The sequence below is a fragment of the Corythoichthys intestinalis genome, unplaced genomic scaffold (assembly GCF_030265065.1).
Source record: "Corythoichthys intestinalis isolate RoL2023-P3 unplaced genomic scaffold, ASM3026506v1 HiC_scaffold_23, whole genome shotgun sequence".
Classification (NCBI taxonomy): domain Eukaryota; kingdom Metazoa; phylum Chordata; class Actinopteri; order Syngnathiformes; family Syngnathidae; genus Corythoichthys; species Corythoichthys intestinalis.
This window is the reverse complement of record NW_026651592.1, coordinates 6,110,619-6,129,515: the sequence shown is the minus strand read 5'-3', so window position 1 is coordinate 6,129,515 and position 18,897 is coordinate 6,110,619. Positions and strand designations below refer to the sequence as shown.

At 38.1% G+C, this 18,897-nt stretch overlaps 2 protein-coding genes across 6 annotated transcripts in view; both read right to left on the bottom strand.

The window, feature by feature from the left end:
* The window catches only part of LOC130911125 (stromal interaction molecule 1-like), a 94,016-nt gene extending 91,074 nt beyond the window's left edge, over positions 1 to 2,942 (bottom strand). For 2 of the 4 annotated variants that reach the window (XM_057828853.1, XM_057828854.1), the window contains exon 1: positions 2,658 to 2,929. The gene's annotated coding sequence lies outside the window, so the exon portion shown is untranslated. Of the gene's footprint in view, positions 1 to 2,657 lie in introns of all 4 variants that reach the window. The other 2 variants (XM_057828851.1, XM_057828852.1) reach the window with 2 other exon arrangements.
* Positions 2,943 to 3,691: 749 nt separating this feature from the next.
* The window catches only part of LOC130911128 (post-GPI attachment to proteins factor 2-like), a 16,897-nt gene continuing 1,691 nt past the window's right edge, over positions 3,692 to 18,897 (bottom strand). Inside the window, exons 2-6 of one of the 2 annotated variants that reach the window (XM_057828857.1) lie at positions 17,450 to 17,625; positions 12,409 to 12,658; positions 11,238 to 11,344; positions 9,788 to 9,896; positions 3,692 to 5,577 (exon numbers count right to left, since the gene is read on the bottom strand). In XM_057828857.1, coding sequence (XP_057684840.1) covers positions 5,465 to 5,577; positions 9,788 to 9,896; positions 11,238 to 11,344; positions 12,409 to 12,658; positions 17,450 to 17,611 — 741 coding nt within the window. In that variant the 5' untranslated portion in view covers positions 17,612 to 17,625 and the 3' untranslated portion in view covers positions 3,692 to 5,464. The remainder of the gene's footprint in view (positions 5,578 to 9,787; positions 9,897 to 11,237; positions 11,345 to 12,408; positions 12,659 to 17,449; positions 17,626 to 18,897) is intronic. The other variant, XM_057828859.1, reaches the window with a different exon arrangement.

The following is an 18,897-nucleotide window of genomic DNA, read 5'->3' as shown; positions in this document are numbered from 1 at the left end:
TTAGGCTAAACAGCAAGAGTTGTATGCAACAGCAGCACTGCATTGCACTACTGTCAGTGTCAGATGAAAAGAATTGAATAGAATAGCATTTTTTGCCATTGTAACATATGATACGCAGGAGTGATGAAGTGAAGAGTGACACTATAGAGCAGTGGTTCTTAACCTGGGTTCGATCGAACCCCAGGTGAGTGAGTCTGAGGGGTTCGGCAAAAGACAAGACACAGAGGGCCCAATTTTCATACACTGACCAAAGTCTAAGTCATTTTGGACTGGTTTTCCTCTAATTTACATGCTTTATTCCATTTCTTTCAACTGCTAATCCTCTATCTAATGGGAGTAGAAACTGGTTTGCTCAGTGGAAGGTTGACTAGCACTTGGTATGTGGAAGTATAGTGGGGCAAATACGTATTTAGTCAACCACCAATTGTGCAAGTTCTCCTACTTGAAAAGATTGGAGAGGCCCTGTCAATTTGCGTAAACCTCAATCATGAGAGACTAAATGTGGAAAAAAAACAGAAAATCACATCATGTGATTTTTAAAGAATTTACTTCCAAATTAGAGTGGAAAATAAGTATTTGGTCACCTACAAACAAGCAAGATTTCTGGCTGTCTAAGAGGTCTAACTTCTTCTAACGAGGTATAACGAGGCTCCACTCGTTACCTGTATTAATGGCACCTGTTTTAACTCATTAACGGTAAAAAAGACACCTATCCACAACTTCAGTCAGTCACACTCAAAACTCCACTATGGCCAAGACCAAAGAGCTGTCGAAGGACACCAGAGACAAAATTGTAGACCTGCACCAGGCTGGAAAGACTCAATCTGCAATAGGTAAAACACTCGATGTAAAGAAATCAACTGTGGGAGCAATTATTAGAAAATGGAACACATACAAGACCACTGATAATTTCCCACGATCTGGGGCTCCATGCAAGATCTCACCCCGTGGCGTGAAAATGATAACAAGAACGGTGCACAAAAATCCCAGAACCACATGGGGGACCTAGTGAACACCTAGTGAACCACAGTAAATTGACAGGAATTTGAACGGGAATTCACTTAAATATTAGCTTGCTGCTGCTCAGCTATGTCGGTTTTGAATTGAAAAAAAAACCATTGCATTTTTATTAATTTTTGAAGGGTTTGGTGAACGCACATGTGAAACTAAAAAGTTGTAAAGCAATAACACTGCAACAAAAATGAATGAAATGAACAAAAAAATATATTTTTATAATGGGTCAAAATTATTTTTCCAGCACCTTAGATGGTCATTTGCTTTGCATATAATTTTAAAATGTATACATATATATATTATAAAAGAAAAAAAAAGAAAAAAAGGATTTTTTTTCTTTGATTGAAAAACTTTTTTTTTTTTTTTGATTGAAGCAACTTTTTTTGGAATTGAATTATTTAGACACATATGTCCTAATCATAATATGGCCCAAACACAAAAAGGATTGTGAAATCAAGTGTTCAATGCAACATTTTTAATCTCAAATATTTTTTCGCATTCATGAATTTGAAAAAAAAAAAAAAGATTTAATTTTTTCCTTTTTTGATTGAAGTGATTTTTTTTTACAAATCTATATATTTTTGAAGCAACTTATTTTATGATTGAATATTAAACACAAAAATGTCCTAGCCAAAATGTGGCCCAAACACAAATCAACATTACATCAATCAAAAACGTTGCTTAAATAAAAATAAAATTAAAATTTTTTAAAAATCAATAAAAGAAAAATGGCTTTCACATGCATTTTTTAGTTTCAATTTTATTTTTGCATTCAAATTTTTTTTTTTGATTGAAGCAACATTTTTTCAGTTAAAAATGTATGCTTTGATTGAAGCAACTTTTTTTTTGATTGAATAATAAAGACAGAAATCTACCTCCATATGGCTTCGCCGAGGGGATACAATTTTTGACTGGGGTAACTACATTGGCACGTCACCGACGGGCGTACCATAATCAATGGATGACGATCTTGGCAAAAAGTATTGCCTAAGCAGCCTGATTTCGAATTCCCCTCAAGAATGATGTGAAACAAAAAAACTCTCATTGTAAACGTATTATTATAAATATTCTTGTAAGTTAATTTTATTGCGTTTCAGGGTCATCAACATGTTGTGCCCCCCCTGCCCCAAAAGTCAAACTCCGCCTATGTATTAAAGTCAGAATGGGGAACTCTATTTTAATTAATCACTTGCAGTTCAAGTATTGGAATGACTCCCTTGATTATCATATTTAAGAATGCTGCAGTAATTTTCCCAATAATGACTACAATTATAAACTAAATATTTGCAGTACTTAAATGTACACGAAGTGACTATACTGATTTGGTTACCCAATCAAAAAAATCGAATCTTCGGATGACATTATACACACACATAACATAGATGCCACCGTTTAACTTTACCGCGGGTACAGAGTCGAAGCTAGCTTGCGTGACAATGTGGAGATCAACTCAAACGTGACATTTTCATGCTTGAAACCCCACTTTCCTCACCGTAATTTCGTACTTTCAACTATTACTGAGCCCGCGGTTTGACGTCCGGTGGCACTATTAACATTTGGTGCGAGTGAGGCTGTAATGAACTAGCTACAATATTTCAGCAAATCAACAATGAAGAGCCTTGTCAACGGTGGACAAAACTTACGTGTCATGGATAAAGAAGCTGCGTTCAAGTTGGTCTTATTCGTAGGTTACCATCGCTTTGGAAATTATTTTTAAAAACGCTTCAAGGAAAGAGGACTCGGTCCTCTTGGCGAGTATTTGTCTGGGTCTTTTCTTGGTCGTAGCGAATGCGCGCCCACCCACTTGCAGAAGCGAAAAGAGCCGCAGAGTGGAAGACAGGAAAGCACTGGCGGACAGTGGGTCTTCTTCTACGGTTATTAATGTTTCGTTATGACTGTGAAGTGACGACGCTCGCCCACTACAGTCTGGAAGCGGCGGGAGTTATTGAAAGCATAGGTCTCCCATATGAAAGGGTAAATGATGTTTTAAGTCAAGTTGACGGCGTGAGAAAAAGCCGGCCATCTTGCGTCGCAAAACGTCTAAGGCAGGCTCAATGTAGCCGACGTAAGTTAATTTTTTTCTTACTAAAATACTCCATGAAATTTTGACGTATTTACCAGCTGGTTGTTTTTAAATATTGATAATAATTAAAAAAAAAAACACACACACAGTAACAATGGCTATACTGCGTGTTGTTCAATAAATTACGCGAATTGAATATAATGCATCGCTGACGTTGATGAAAGACCATTGTAATCTCTTGAAAATTGGTTAAAAATAGAGCCAAGTGCCCGCTCCGTTGACTGCAATTTAATATTTAATGAACTGCCCCGACGCAAAATGGCCGCAAAACACAACGTTCTCCATTGACTCTTATATATCTCTGGTTGCGGGTATAGTTGACTGTGGCCATCTTGTGGATGAGCATGGAAAGTCGTTTCGGCAGTCAAGGAAGTTTCGGGCTTTTTGTCCAAATTACTAATTCATATCACTTAAATGTATCTTTCCAGTCAAATGACAATGTACTGTGCTAGTATGCGCTGTCCTCCTTTGTACACAATTCAAACAGATTTGTAGGAATATTACCTGTAAACGAAGCTATTTTATCATGTTTTAAAATCTAATTTAAGAAATCCTCACTAGCTGCCATTGACAGTGAGAGACGTCCAATATATTTGAACTGGCAGCCAGGGGTTAATGACCACATTCATATTTTTTTGCAACCGTTGAAACAATTTTCCCCTTTCAACCCCTAAGCAAATCTACTTTAAAATCAAACAATTTTGTTTTTATAACAAACAACAAAAATATACTTTAATTTAAAAAAAAAAAAAAAAACTAAACTCATAACACTGTCGTATAAATAATCATTAATGACAACATTGTTGATCTTTAGCTTTCACGTGATCACTGTTGACGTTGAACATCAGCCTAGGCCAGTAGTTCTTAACGTTGCTGAAGGTACCAAACCCCAGAAGTTTCACGTGTGCATCCACTGAACACTTTGGAATTTGATTTCAAATTCAGTACTGCTATATCTAAGCTAGCAAGCTAATATCTAAGCAAATTCCAGTTCAAATTTCTTCACATTTGGTAGCATGTTTTTTGAAACAGATCAAAGTTTGAGTCCACATGGCCCAAAGATCTGTTATACATCTTCATATCATGTGAGAGTCAACTTTCCACTGAGCAAACCAGTTTCTGCTATAGGCGAATCAAATGGAGGACTAGCAATTGAAAGAAATGAAATCAAGCAAGGGTGTCAAACTCATTTTGTTTAGCATGCCACATTTAGGCATTAGAGTTCATGTAGGCTGGACCAGTGTACTCTGGACCAATCAAGTTAACTCACTGGCTATCATTGCCAGCACTAGATATCCACTATGCGAATGAGTCGCCAGTCCCAGTCAAAATGGATTGGATGTCTAGTGTCATCTGTGGGACTAGAGCAGGGTTCACTAAGTCTGAAACTCGGTGCCACTTTTCCTGTCGTGTTTTCCACGTCTCTCTCCCCTAACACACCTGAATCAAATGAATATGTCATCAGCAACCTCTCCAGAAGCCTGATAATGATCCTGATTATTTTGATTCAGGTGTGTTGGAGGAGGGAGACATGGAAAACACTACAGGAAAAGTGCCACCGAGGTCCGGATTTAGTGAACCCTGGACTAGAATATAAGGATTCACTGTCAATCTTTCCTGTTTAAGTGAATTGGACGTCTATTGTTTTCAGTGGAAGTCAAATACTTCATTTTAGGTCACTTCTTTGTTATTTTGGAATACTTATGGATCAATTCCTGTACATTTTGGGGGATTTCCAGATTATTTTGGGTCATTTCCTGTTGGTTTTTGTGGATGTTTGGGTCACTTCCTTGTTACTTTATTAGCAGCCATTGACTGAGAGGGGCGAATGAACATATTTGACTGCGGACACAAAAGTGAAGTATAGTAATGCACTCAATCATGAAAAAAACTTACAAATCTCCAGTTTTGCAGCTCGAGTGTCAAAATAAAAAGATGTGTTTCACTATGTGGGCCGTACGTTTAACACGAATGGAATAAATGTAAATTGCGGACAAACCTGTCCAAAACCTGGCCTAAAATGTGAGTTTGTATAGATTTAGTCAATGTAATAAAACGGGTCCCTACGTCTTACTTGCCGAACCCCTGACACTTTTTCACCGAACCCCTGGGGTTCGGTCGAACCCAGGTTAAGAACCATTAGCCTAGACATGTCGGCGCTTTCCTATAAACTTCGTGCATCTAGACTGGAGGAACATCAGCAACTTGGCATATCGGCACTTATCATGTAACCTCTGTGCATATACACTACAGTATATCCAAAAAGGCATCAGTGGTGGTTTTCATATGAAACCAGGTCTTTGGTGGTTTTGAGGACTGCGTCGGTTTCACTGCGTTCTTTGTAGAGTTCTATAGTCAGAAGTCCTTTTACAGGCAGGCAATGATTAAGTCACGGCTCCGGAAGTCCCACACTGCTGTGAAGTGGAAGCCCATGATGGAGAAGACAATGAGGTACTCAAACAGGGCAAACAATGTGTAACCTGTTGGGAGAGAGGGTCATTTATTAATCATAATAGATATTTCCAAATAAGGTGAAATATATTTTCATCAGATTTTCTGAAGGGCCGGATTTAGAATTTTGCTATGAAAAAATGGGCAAAACGTAAAAAGGAAAACACTAATGTGTGTCAGTATAAATTCAGTCCTGTTTTAAAATTTAAAATATTGAAAGAAGATTAATATTGTAATTATCTTGTAATATTTAAAAAAAAACAAAAAAAAAAACAGTATCCATACTTTTTAGTTGGTTGCGCTTTAGCTAATAAGTTTAATTTCCCCATTTTTTTTTTTTTACCATAAAAAAATCTTCTAACTATAGCTGCCAAACAAATGTGCCAGTATTTTACCATGAGTTTGCCTTTTTTTATTTTTTTTTACAGTAATCCTATAGAAATTAGACCTCAGGTATGTGTTGTCTATTTTTGTTATGCTATTTTTGATTTGTTAGTTTTTTTTTCATATTTACTTTTTATGTAAATCAGACCAACAAAGCCCTGCTTCACCGATAAGCAAAACAATATATATTTATATATATATATGGCTGACAGTGACGGCAACAGAGGTCCATTTCACTAGAAGTTAATATGCACGTTTCAGTGCCAGCGGTGATAGGCGTCCATTCCATTTTAAAGTGGGTTGGCTGGCAACTCCCAGTCAAAATGGAATGCACGTCTATCGTCGTCAATGGCAGCCAATAAGTTTGTGAACCAAACTGTGACCGAAACATCCAGGTTCATACCAACCATTGATATTTGGGGTACAGTTACAACTAAAGTTGTTCCAATATATTGATTAGTGCTGCAACGATTAATCAATTAACTCGAGTATTCGATTAGAAAAAAATATTCAAATTTTACTGCTTCGAGTATTCGTTCAATTAAAGTGATGTTGTAATGGTTTATTTTTAAAGTGTTTGCATTTAGTTTTATTGATTAGGGTGGATATATTGCCTTCTGGTCTGCCTCATTTCACATGGCTGAATCCAACTGCTCCCTGTTAAAACCAACGTAAGCTAAGTTTTAGTTTGAGATAATGTTTTTTATGCATTCATAATTTAGTTTATAGGCATATTTAGCCGTTTTTTGGGAATATGTGTGTGAACAATTTGTTAAGAGCATTGTAAAAAAAAAAAAAAAGCATTTTATAGCATTTAAGCTAGCGGACTTTTGCTATGTGTGTTAGCCAACTGTTCTTTTATTGTACATAGATCCTCTTTTTTTTTTTTTTTTTTTTTTTTTTTTTTTTTTTTTTTAAATACCGTTTGAGGCTCAGCTCAGGTATTTTAATTTTTCATGTTCCTTATCCGATTACTCAATTATTCGAACTAACTAGTTCATCAATTAATCGACTACTAAAATAATCGATAGCTGCAGCCCAAATATTGATATGATGATACATCACGAAACTTTGTATCCCAATAGGTTATTGATATGCTTCAAGAATATATATTAGTCCTTCTCAAAAAATTAGCATAGTGTGAGAAAGGTCATTATTTTCTGTAATGAACTGATAAACATTAGACTTTCATATATTTTAGATTCATTAAACACAAGCGAAGTAGTTCAAGAATTTTATTTTTTTAATATTGATGATTTTGGCAAAAAAGTCAAGAAAAACCAAAAATCCCTATTTCAAAAAATGAGCATATTTCATCCGACCAATACAAAAAATTGTTTTTTAATACAAAAAAAGTCAACCTTAATTAATTATATCAGCTATGCACTCAATACTTGGTCGGGAATCCTTTTGCAGAAATGACTGCTTCAGTGCGGCGTGGCATGGAGGCAATCAGCCTGTGGCACTGCTGAGGTGTTATGGAGGCCCAAGGTGCTTCGATAGCGGCCTTAAGTTCATCCAAAGTGTTGGGTCTGGTGTCTCTCAACTTCCTCTTCACAATATCCCACAGATTCACTATGGGGTTCAGGTCAGGAGAGTTGGCAGGCCAATTGAGCACAGTAATGCCATGGTCAGTAAACCATTTACCAGTGGTTTTGGCACTGTGAGCAGGTGACAGGTCGTGCTGAAAAATAAAATCTTCATCTCCATAAAGCTTTTCAGCAGATGGAAGCATGAAGTGCTTCAAAATCTGATAGTTAGCTGCATTGACCCTGCCGTTGATAAAACACAGTCGACTAACACCAGCAGCTGACATGGCACCCCAGACCATCACTGACTATGGGTACTTACCACTGGACTTCAGCCATTTTGGCATTTCCTTCTCCTCAGTCTTCCTCCAAACTCTGGCACCTTGATTTCCGAATGACATGTAAAATTTAGGCAACAGTCCAGTGCTGCTTCTCTGTAGCCCAGGTCAGGCGCTTCTGCCGCTGTTTCAGGTTCAAAAGTGGCTTGACCTGGGGAATGCGGCACCTGTAGTCCATTTCCAGCACACGCCTGTGCGCGGTGGCTCTGGATTTTTCTACTCCAGACTCAGTCCACTGTTTCTGCAGGTCCCCCAAAGTCTGGAATTGGCCCTTCTCCACAATCTTTCTCAGGGTGCGGTCACCTCTTCTGGTTGTGCAGCGTTTCCATTCACACTTTTTCCTTCCCACAGACTTCCCACTGAGGTGCCTTGATACAGCACTCTGGGAACAGCGTATTCGCTCAGAAATTTCTTTCTGTGTCTAAGCCTCTTGCTTGAGGGTGTCAATTGCCATGTTTACATGGAGCCAAATATTCCAATTACAATCGGTTTAGATGTTCAAAGCGAATAAATGTGTTCCATATAAACACCTCATTCGGAATGAACAGGCCCAAACCGAATGGAATTTCATTCCGATTCACAGGGGTGGAATATTCCTTTTCCCAAACCGATTAGAAGTAAAATTATATCATGTAAACAGGGAAGCGGAATGGTGTCTGGTTGCGTTCTTTCTGCACATGCTCCGTACTGACGTGGTGACGTCACTTGGTGACGTAAGTAACGTCACTTGCAACTTGGCTTCCAAGCACACGCACAGCGCACACACACAACTTTTTAAATGAACGGCGTATCATTCTGAAGTTTTGTTTCCACTCGAAAAGTTAAAACAGCAGCTGATCTGATGATCGATCTCCATGTTTTGCAACGTGACGCTTTGTTTTGATTAATCTGCGCATATCAGACGGCAGTTGTCAAACGTCCTTTCGGAATAAAGGCAGACACATGTAAACGCTGGATCGGAATAGATGAAGTGACATGTAAACAGCTGATGTGAAATTTCCATTCGGAATGATTTGAATCGGTATGAATAAAAGTCAGCATGTAAACGTGGCTACTGATGGCCTTCTGGACAACAGTCAGGTCCGCAGTCTTGCCTATGATTGCGATTTTGATTAATGAACCAGGCTGGGAGTTTTTAAAAGCCTCAGGAATCTTTCACCGGTGTTTTGAGTTAATTCGTTGATCCCGATGATTAGGTCAGTAGCTTCTATAGAGTACCTTTTGATGATATGCTAATTTTTTGAGATACAGATTTTTGTTTTTTTTACTTTTTTGCCAAAATCATCAATATTAAAACGATAAAAGGCTTGAACTACTTCAGCTGTGTGTAATGAATCTAAAATATATGAAAGTCTAATGTTTATCAGTACATTACAGAAAATAATGAATTTTATCACAATATGCTAATTTTTTAAGAAGGACTAGTATGTCATTTTAAAAAGATGTCACTTATTTATCTTAGCAAAATGTTCCCAAGGTTTTCCACTAGACCAAAAATTTCCACTGGAATAATGTCTGTTTAATTGACGGTGTCCAACATTAGCATTCAAAGCCTTGTTTCCCAGTTTAAATGAATTGGACGTCTATTGTTGTCAATGGCTAACAATGAGTTAAAAAAGGCACTCATTTGTTTACAAAAATGTTGCAATAATATAGTATTTACCAACAGAAATGTTGCACTGAAATATTCTCAGTCTTTGAGAAAGACGAATGTTTGGACAGATTGTCTGCGACAGCGCAAAAAGTAAACATTGTGGGGTTTTTTTCTCCCATTTAGAATTGATTAATTTTTGTCTTGAATAGAGAATATTGTAAAATATTGTAGACTGATTTCCTGACCCATGCATCAATAATCGTTGTATCACCATATTGTGAGATAATCACATTGGGAGGTACCCAAAGGTTCTCACCTCTAGTTACAACCCTGAAAACTACCATACACAAGATTTCCTTGGAATTGACTTGTGTCAAACTAATGCCATACTTACTCCCAGCTTCACAATACAAGCTATGTTGGACATAAAATAATCCGGCAAAAGCACTGAAGCACAAGTTGAGGAGGAACAGACGTACTTTCCAGACATGGGATTTGGCATCCTAGGGGAAAAAAAAAAAACAGTCCAAAATATAACAATTGTAAACAAACTACACAGTGTCTTGACTTACAAATAGTGTTGCACCGATACGATTTTTTGTGCCACCTTTGACTCTCAAATGCCAAAATAGTGCTAAATTCGCGAAATCAAAACATGTATAATACCTGCCCAGAGTTTTGCTCTCAAAGGCCAGACAGTACAACTTTAATGAAATTATAAATAATAATAATTGACCACAGCATCCTGTCCCTCTATTAGCCTCCCTCTCTGTGCACCAAATAATAATAATTGACCACAGCATCCTGTCCCTCTATTAGCCTCACTCTCTGTGCACCAGCAGCAACACACACTTATCCACTTACAGTGGGGCAAATAAGTATTTAGTCAACCACCAATTGTGCAAGTTCTCCTACTTGAAAAGATTAGAGAGGCCTGTAATTGTCAACATGGGTAGACCTCAACCATGAGAGACAGAATGTGGGAAAAAAAACAACAGAAAATCACATTTTTGATTTTTTAAAAGAATTTATTCCCAAATGAGAGTAGAAAATAAGTATTTGGTCACCTACAAACAAGCAAGATTTCTGGCTGTCAAAGAGGTCTAACTTCTTCTAACGAGGTCTAACGAGGCTCCACTCGTTACCTGACTTAATGGCACCTGTTTTAACTAATTATCGGTATTAAAGACACCTGTCCACAATCTCAGTCAGTCACACGCAAACTCCACTATGCCCAAAACCAATGAGCTGTCGAAGGACACCAGAGACAAAATTGTAGACCTGCATCAGGCCGGGAAGACTGAATCTGCAATAGGGAAAACGCTTGGTGTACCCATTTTCCACCATGATTTGCATATACATTCTTTAAAAATCAAACAATGTAAATTTCTGGGGGGGGGGGTTTCCCACATTCTGTCTCTCATAGTTGAGGTTTACCCATGTTGACAATTACCGGCCTCTCTAATATTTTCAAGTGGGAGAACTTGCACAATTAGTGGTTGACTAAATATTTATTTGCCCCACTGTAGCTTGGCTTACTTTGCTTACTTCTACACTAATTTTAAATAGGCTTGTCGTTTGAAATAAGGAATCGTTCCAAATTGGGAATTAAAAGTTGCGTTCCGTAAAGTTTAAATTATCCAATAAATGTTGTTCCACTTCACGATTGTGTCCCACTTGTTGTTGATTCTTGACAAAAAAATAAAATTTCATATCTTTATGTTTGAAGCCTGAAATGTGGCGAAAGGTTGCAAGATTCAAGGGGGCCGAATACTTTTGCAAGGCACTGTATTGTTACAGTCAAGGTACTAAGGTGTGTTTTAAAACAATGAGGGGTCACTTACTACTGGATTCACCGAGTACCTCTTGATGACCTTCCACAAATGACACGTTATCACCATGTAGACAAACGAGCTCAGACTGAAGAGGATGAACCCCTCCTCGTGGACAGCTAAGTTGAGGGGAAAGTGACGCTTGCATTAAAAGAGATAAGCAAAAATCAACTTTTGAATGCCTTGTATACAGAGGTGGGTAGTCGTTACATTTACTTGAGTAATTTTTTTGAGAAAAATGTACTTCTTAGGGTAGCGTTACCACGCAATACTTTTTACTTTTACTTGAGTAGACTCTTACTCCGCTACTTTGGGCTACACTAGAGTTGTTCTACGGCCGTACTGTTGAGCCAGTTCACAGATGCGTACCCCACGCTCATATTTTTCTATCATTTCCATCTTCATTTCAATGGTAAGCGTCACCTTTTCCTTGTTTCACCACCTGCACTAACCTTCTTGGAACCTGTGCTGATTTCTCTCACAAGAAAATCCGCCGTGCGTCTGTCTGCGGCGCTGTCATGTTGCCGTATTTCGACCATGTCGGCGGATGTAGAAACAAATGGCGAGTCAAATTTTACGTCGGATGTCGAAAAGATGGTGTGTCGACGCGATCGTATGTCGCTGTACCACTGTACCATTATTTTTCTTTTAATCAGACATTGTAAGGAGTTACTCACAATTGTACTCGTTACTTGAGTATTCTTTTCAACAAAAACCTTTTTACTTATACTCGAGTACATTTTTGGATGACTACTTTTACTCTCTCTTAAAGAATATTATTTTGAAGTAACGCTACTCTTACTTGAGTAATTATTTTGGCTACTCTACACACCTCTGCTTATATACAAATAAAATACATGTTGTCCCCGGGTTACGAACGAGTTCCATTCCTATGCTAGCGACTTAACCCGAATTTCTGCGTAAATCGGAATTAACCCTTTAAGTACCCCTAAATCTCAAAATAACTATCCAAAACAGGTATCACACATCATATTAATAAAATACAGTAAAATTAAGATTGCGACTGGAGACAAATGGCGAACGAGACTCCGGCATCGTAAAGTCAACATCACATAAATCAGGTACGTAACCCGGGGATTACTGCTATACCCAAATAATGGATTAGAAGTGTGGCTGTTAGACTCGTTAAGTCGGAAAAATGCAGAAAGCAAAAGGTACTCACAGTAGATGTCAGCCGACGACACATAGGTGAGCATCAGCAGGCCGAGGTTCTCAGAGACGGAGAAGCCCAAGTTGAGGTAGGCCAAAGTGGTTTCGGGCACCCGAGTGGCAAAGCAGACTTTGTAGAACTTGAAATAGGCGAATGCCAAAATAAACCTGGGTGCAGAGTGCAGGCCAATGCAGAGGCGCCAGATGTGGCACTCGGGGCTCAGGCTGATGGAGGCGCTGATGGACGGCAGGTAGTTTTCAACCTGGGAATACACATGGAATTTTAGAAAGGAACATGTCAGGCCTCAGTCATTCAAAGATGAAGTTCAAATTTCATTAATACCTCAAATTGTATTTTTCAGTATAAATATACAGTATGTAGATATATATGTAGTAGTGTAGTTTATAAGGTGCCCTCAACATTTAAGTTTTTGACAAGATTTTTTGTAATCTCAAAAAGAAGTTAAGGGTGACGGTTATCAGGCAGTATCTATGAATGAGGTTTCCCTTTTTTTCCAGGTAGTTTGCAACCCTACTGATAAAGCATGGTGACGCAGACTACCATCTTCTTAAAAATGACACCAAGCTTTGCCATTTCACAGTTATACACAAATATTCACTCATTTTACACTTCCAGCTGTTAAAGTGTAAAAGTCCATCACGCCCCAGGTTAGTAGGCCGACTTTTGCCAGCACACAAGCTGAAATAATGGCCTCTAGGTTCGTAGAGACAAAATGCGGAACTGGTCGTCTAACCAAAGAATTGTACTAAACCACAGCAAATTCACATGTATAGATTAAAATAGGAGCGTGACAAAATATCAAAATGGCGATATATCATGAAAGGATATGCTCCTGCCAAGAATCGAGATATCGTTTTAAAAAGCTGTCAATGCTAAAAAAATAAAATGGAACCAACAAGTTGCAATCAAAATCTTCCATGATAATAGTGTCTAAGTTAACTATATGGCTGCCATTGATGGCGCTCTACGCCCATTCCATTTAGACCGGGGGGGTCGAACGAACCTTCATTCATTTGAAACCAGAGCATTCACAGTCACTCTTGCAAATTTTCAGGCCATTTACAAGCCACTTTCTGTTCATTTTAGGGCATTTACGGGTCGCTTCCTGTTGAGTTTGAGTCACTGCATATCAGTATTGTTAATCTTACTTTAAAAAATTACAGTTACAAATTACTTCTCCGAAAAAGTAATTGCGTTAGTAACTCAGTTACCTGAATGTAAGCATAATTAGTTACTTGGCAAAGTCACTGGTGATAAAAAAAGGTCACACAATGTGAAGTTTAAAGGGTTTTTGGGACAATTTGCCCTAGCCCAATTCTTTACCCAAAACATAAATAGACACAGGGGTATTGCGGATATTGCGATAACTAGATAGTAACCTTTGCTATGTGTGGGAGTCATTTAATGTTGTGAATCAACCATTAAAGTTGTTAAAATTGCTCCCGTTATTGCATTAGTTCCCTTCTGTTTTTTTTTCGACATGTGTAAGTTTTAAAACGGTTTCATCATTTAAAGATAGATTTAAGTTAAGTTTTGCCGATTTAGGAGTATTTTAGATAAAAAGTTACTTAGGTTCCCTAGGAAGGTTCTCTACAACAACGCCTTCTAGAGAAGTCTACTGCTTTAAGATGGCAGCTGTTTACTAACGCATATCGTTCTTTATTATACTTGTTGCTATTGCCGCCGTGTCTGTCATTTGCATCTAGTTCTGTATATATGTGATATCTACCGAAGCATCATGTGGGCGTAGTTTGTAGGCAATCGGCTACAGTCAGGTATTATTGGAGCCACCTAGCATAGTAGCATCGCGTTTGCAACGGCGTCACACTCCCTTGCCTTCTCCCTACTCCTGCTCTGCTCTCTCGTCTCCATGAGTCCGTCTTTTTCAGACTTTTCTCGCGTCAGTCAACCAACATCGCAACGCATAGTAACGCACGCCTTTCCCACTTCAATAACGGTAACGGCGTTGCCAAGATGAGAAAAGTGACTAATTAAATTACTCATTACTGAAGAAAATAACGCCGTTATATTCTAACGCCATTATTAACAACACTGCTGCCTATTCATTTGGGAGATTCCTGGGTCACTTACTGTTATGTAACACAAAATCAATCAGGAAATGACTCATAAAATGCCCCAAAATCAACAGGAAGTGACTGAAAATCAAGGTAATGATCTGAAATGCCCCAAAATTACCCCGTTGCCTAGCATTGGCTGCCACTGATGGCCATAGACGTTCAATCCGTTTGAAGTGGGAAGGATGGCAGCGTATGAACATTCCACCCTCCCAGTTCAAATGGATTGGATGTTTAGTAGTGATACTCTTTCCAGTTCACAACAAAAGCTTATTTTTCTGTTTATTAGTTGTTTTGTAGAATATCTTAGGATGATTTCCTGACCAATGTATCGATAATCGTCGTATCGCCATATCGTGAGATCGTTATCGTAAGCTTTGTATCGCAAATCGTATGATATCATGAGGTACCAAAAGGTTCCCACTTCTAGATTATAATCATGCTTTATTTATATAAAGTAAGCTTAGTGCAGCACATTTTAGCTCTAGGAAGTGGCAACTTCCACACAGCTTTCCTTAGTGCTAGAGGAGACTAGCTCTTGGAAGCCGAGAAAAGTGCCTTTTGGCCAGCGAGACGGGTGGAGGGTACAGGTAGGCATGTGCCGATTAATAGTTTCAAGGTATACTGCGGTATAAAAATGTCAAGGTTTCAAAACCGCAAAAAATTTCCGTCATACTGTCCCCAAGGTATGAACGATTTTTTATGTCCCAAAAATGCATGGAGAGAGCTCTCGCTTGCAGCTGTAAGGCTCAACATTCTCTCACCGGTTGTTGCTCAGTGTCAGTGAGTCAGCTGTGCAACACGATGGCTGGAGGAGGTGAAACTCCTGAACGTTTTGCCCCATCGAAGAAAACAAAATCGCTGGTATGGGAATCCTTCGGCTACAGAAAAGTTACAGGCGGCCGCGGCTTAGAGGAGGAAGGGCCCACCAACATGTAAAATATGTTTGCGGAAGATGACTGCCGAGGATGCAATACCTCCAATATGATGTCGTATTTACGCAAAATTAAAGGTTAGTAAACACTGTCATGAACGTTTCCGAACGGCTACGAGAGTTAACTCCAGCGTGTTTAGTGTGTCTAGCGGTAGTAAAACGTGGTGGTTTTTTTCTCTCTGGCAACTGTCTGTGTTGAGAAAGAACGTGTGTATAATGTATACCGTAATTTCCGGACTACAAGCCGCTACTTTTTTCCCTCATTTTGAATCCTGCGGCGTATGCAATGATGCGGCCAATTTATCCATTTTTCTAACGACCGCCAGGAGCGCTCGAGCATAAAATGTAAGCGTAAAACACGTGGAATATATGTGTCAAGGAAGACGCTAGTTTGCACTCTTACCCGTATTTTAACTTTGTGCTTTGTGCACGAATAAAAGTAGCAGACCCTCATCTTTGTGCATTAGTAAAATTAGCAGACCCGCATCATGGAAAATGCTAGAAGAAATGGATATGACGTGCCAAGTTGAATTGAAGGCTTGGATGAGAGATCGTTTACCAAAACTGGCCGCACGCGAAGAGCAACTTTTGCACAAGTCTGACAGCGTGGAGCAGTGTAAATAAAATCTACCATCACCAACAGGTTTCGAAAAACCGGTCTGCTGCGTGACGAAGAGGACGACACACGCTCAGGAGTGAGCTTGAGGAGTCAGCTAAGTGCCGTTTTGCTGGCGCTCTTTGTAAAGAAAAGTTAAGGTATTGTAACGTTGACAAAGAGTCACCCGCTTAGTTAGGTTGCAATTCTTTATTTTGGAAACTCATGAAACAACACAAGACTGCTGTCTGCAGCAGTCGACGCGCACACACCCCCACAAAAACAGGAAGGCACGTCTCTCGCTCTTCCGCACCTCCCTTACTCCCGTAAGTCACGCGCTATATTTATAACCCGATTCGTTAAAGTATGTTATTAAAACTCAGAAAGCTCTGTGTATTTCTTCATAAATATCTCATGTTACTATGTGGGCACACGCGGCTTATAAACAGGAGAGGCTTATGTATGTGCAAAATGTTTTTTCCTTTAAAAATGTACTGGGTGAGGCTTGTAATCAGGGGCGCTCAATAGTCCGGAAATTACGGTACATGATACGAGTCATACACACGTGCTTTTTATGTAAAATAATTCAATTATTTTTGATGATAATAATGTTGAGCTGTGGCTGTGGGTTTAGCCTTACATAAAGGACTGCATTTATTTTAAATTTTATTTAGAATATTTCAGTGTCATTTTGTTATTTTCTATTTTAACTTAATATTATACTTATGTTCTGTGTGTTATGTTTTGAAAAATAAAAATCCTGTTCAATGGAAAAAAATATTTTTGCTTAAAGTAACACATTTTGGAGCTGTAATACCGTGATATTTTTGCTTAAGTTTAGTTACGGGTAGTCGCGGGGTAAAAAAAAAACGTCGACTGAGAACCAGACAAGGAGGCTGGTTTTCACTTCAACCAGGGCACACTGTCATTAGACCTAGCTTATGCAAATTGTTGGAAAACAACGTTATCTCCCCTTTAATAATATTTCATACTCCAATTTATGAATTAAAAATATCACTACATAAATTTGGATTTGAAAAAAATATATATAATAAATGCGAATATTTACTATTAAGAGGCTCAGAAAGGACAATAACATCTCTAAATGATTCATCAACTATCAATATAGTCAAATTGATAACAGATTAGTTGTTGATTAGTCAATTCATTGTGATAGCCCTACTGTACACACATACAGAAAGAATGGTTCGATACACATTTTTTTGTGTGTATTTAATTGAATGTATTCTGGAAAATGAATTTCAAATCATTGTATTGTTTTTATATTAACATGTTATATAGCGTCACAACTTCATTAGACTTATGCTATGAACAAAAATTTGGTATATAAACTAATTGAAGTGGATAATGGGCCGTATGCATGTTCTATGAACACTATAAAGAAAAGGCTTGGGTTTATCTTCCTACCTGGCAGTGTGTTCTTGTAGAGTCCTCGTAATGGTAGAGAGAGGAGATGACTATGCAGACCAAGAGGCCCGTCAGTGGCAAGCAGAGGGTACCCAAAACACATGCGGTAAAGGAGACTCGGACTAACGTAGACCTCTCATAACTGTACAAGTTCAAGATCATCTTTTGCACTGCACCTGTAGTTATTGAAAGATATGATTAGACAGACTCATTGGACTATTTTTTTAAGTTTGCCTTCCACAAACACAATTTCCTACTATTGTACAAGTTCCACAAAATAGCCAGAACCAATTATAGCATGCGTAAATCCATCTTCTCACACTTTATTTTATATTAATATATATATTTTAGCTATATTAGCCAACTATCAAAATAACTAAGTTGACTACAAATACATAATCAGCCTTCATGATTACCGTATTTTCCGCACTACAAAGCACACCTGAAAGCCTTCAATTTTTTCAAAAGCAGATAGTGCACTTTATAATTTGATGTGACATAAATGGATCAATATTGGGTAATCATGGCATAACCATAGACTTCATAATGACGCGGGGCACCCCTTCAATCCCTGAATTCTTTATAGATATGGACGCAAAACAGCCTTGATTCTTGGTTAATTGCAAAAAAAAAAAAAAAACGTGCAGTTAGCATTTATTTTACGTAAATATGTCAAAGTACGATGCTAGTTTGTTAGACAATGTGGCGGGAACCTTACACCTTTTTACGTTAAAAATTCTTGTGAAAAAACAAAATTTAATAATTACCTTGAATCCTCGAACAAATCACTCATGAGACAATCCTTCCTGTTTATATGTGGTACAGCTTTCATACTAACCATGTAACATGTATCTCTGAGTGTCAAGACACAGTTGTGAATGCCCACAGCTGGATTTTTGGGGGATTTTATGGGTAAAACATGGCAGTATAACAAGGGTCGCGATGCAGAAATTGCAGACATCAAGGAGTGTTCGAGATTTTCTTTTTAATATATTTGCCCCTTTTTTCTTTGTTTGGATCGATTATCGAGAAAATGTGACAGTAACAAAAAAAAATACAATTAAGCGATAGTTATGAGGTAGATCTCCGTGACTTTTTTTAGACGCCATTTTTTTTCATTGTGATGTCATTTGTTTAAAAGTTTAAAATATGCGAGTGAATAATTTTTTTAAGTCGTTTTTTTTTTTTCTAAATGAAATATTAGACGTCAATTAATGATTCTAAGCTAAAAATGACAGACATTTTGAATAATAAATATAATTAAGTACCTTAGTTTTATGGCTGGGTTAAAAGAAAAGCGGTTGCGCTACGTCTGTAAACGGGGGTTTTCAGGGTAAAACGGACTAATTAAAAATAGTTTGGAGGCTTAATACGCCATTAATCTGCTATGGCAGCATATAAACATATTGTTCTATCAAACACGACAGTTGTTTTGCCTTAAAATAAAG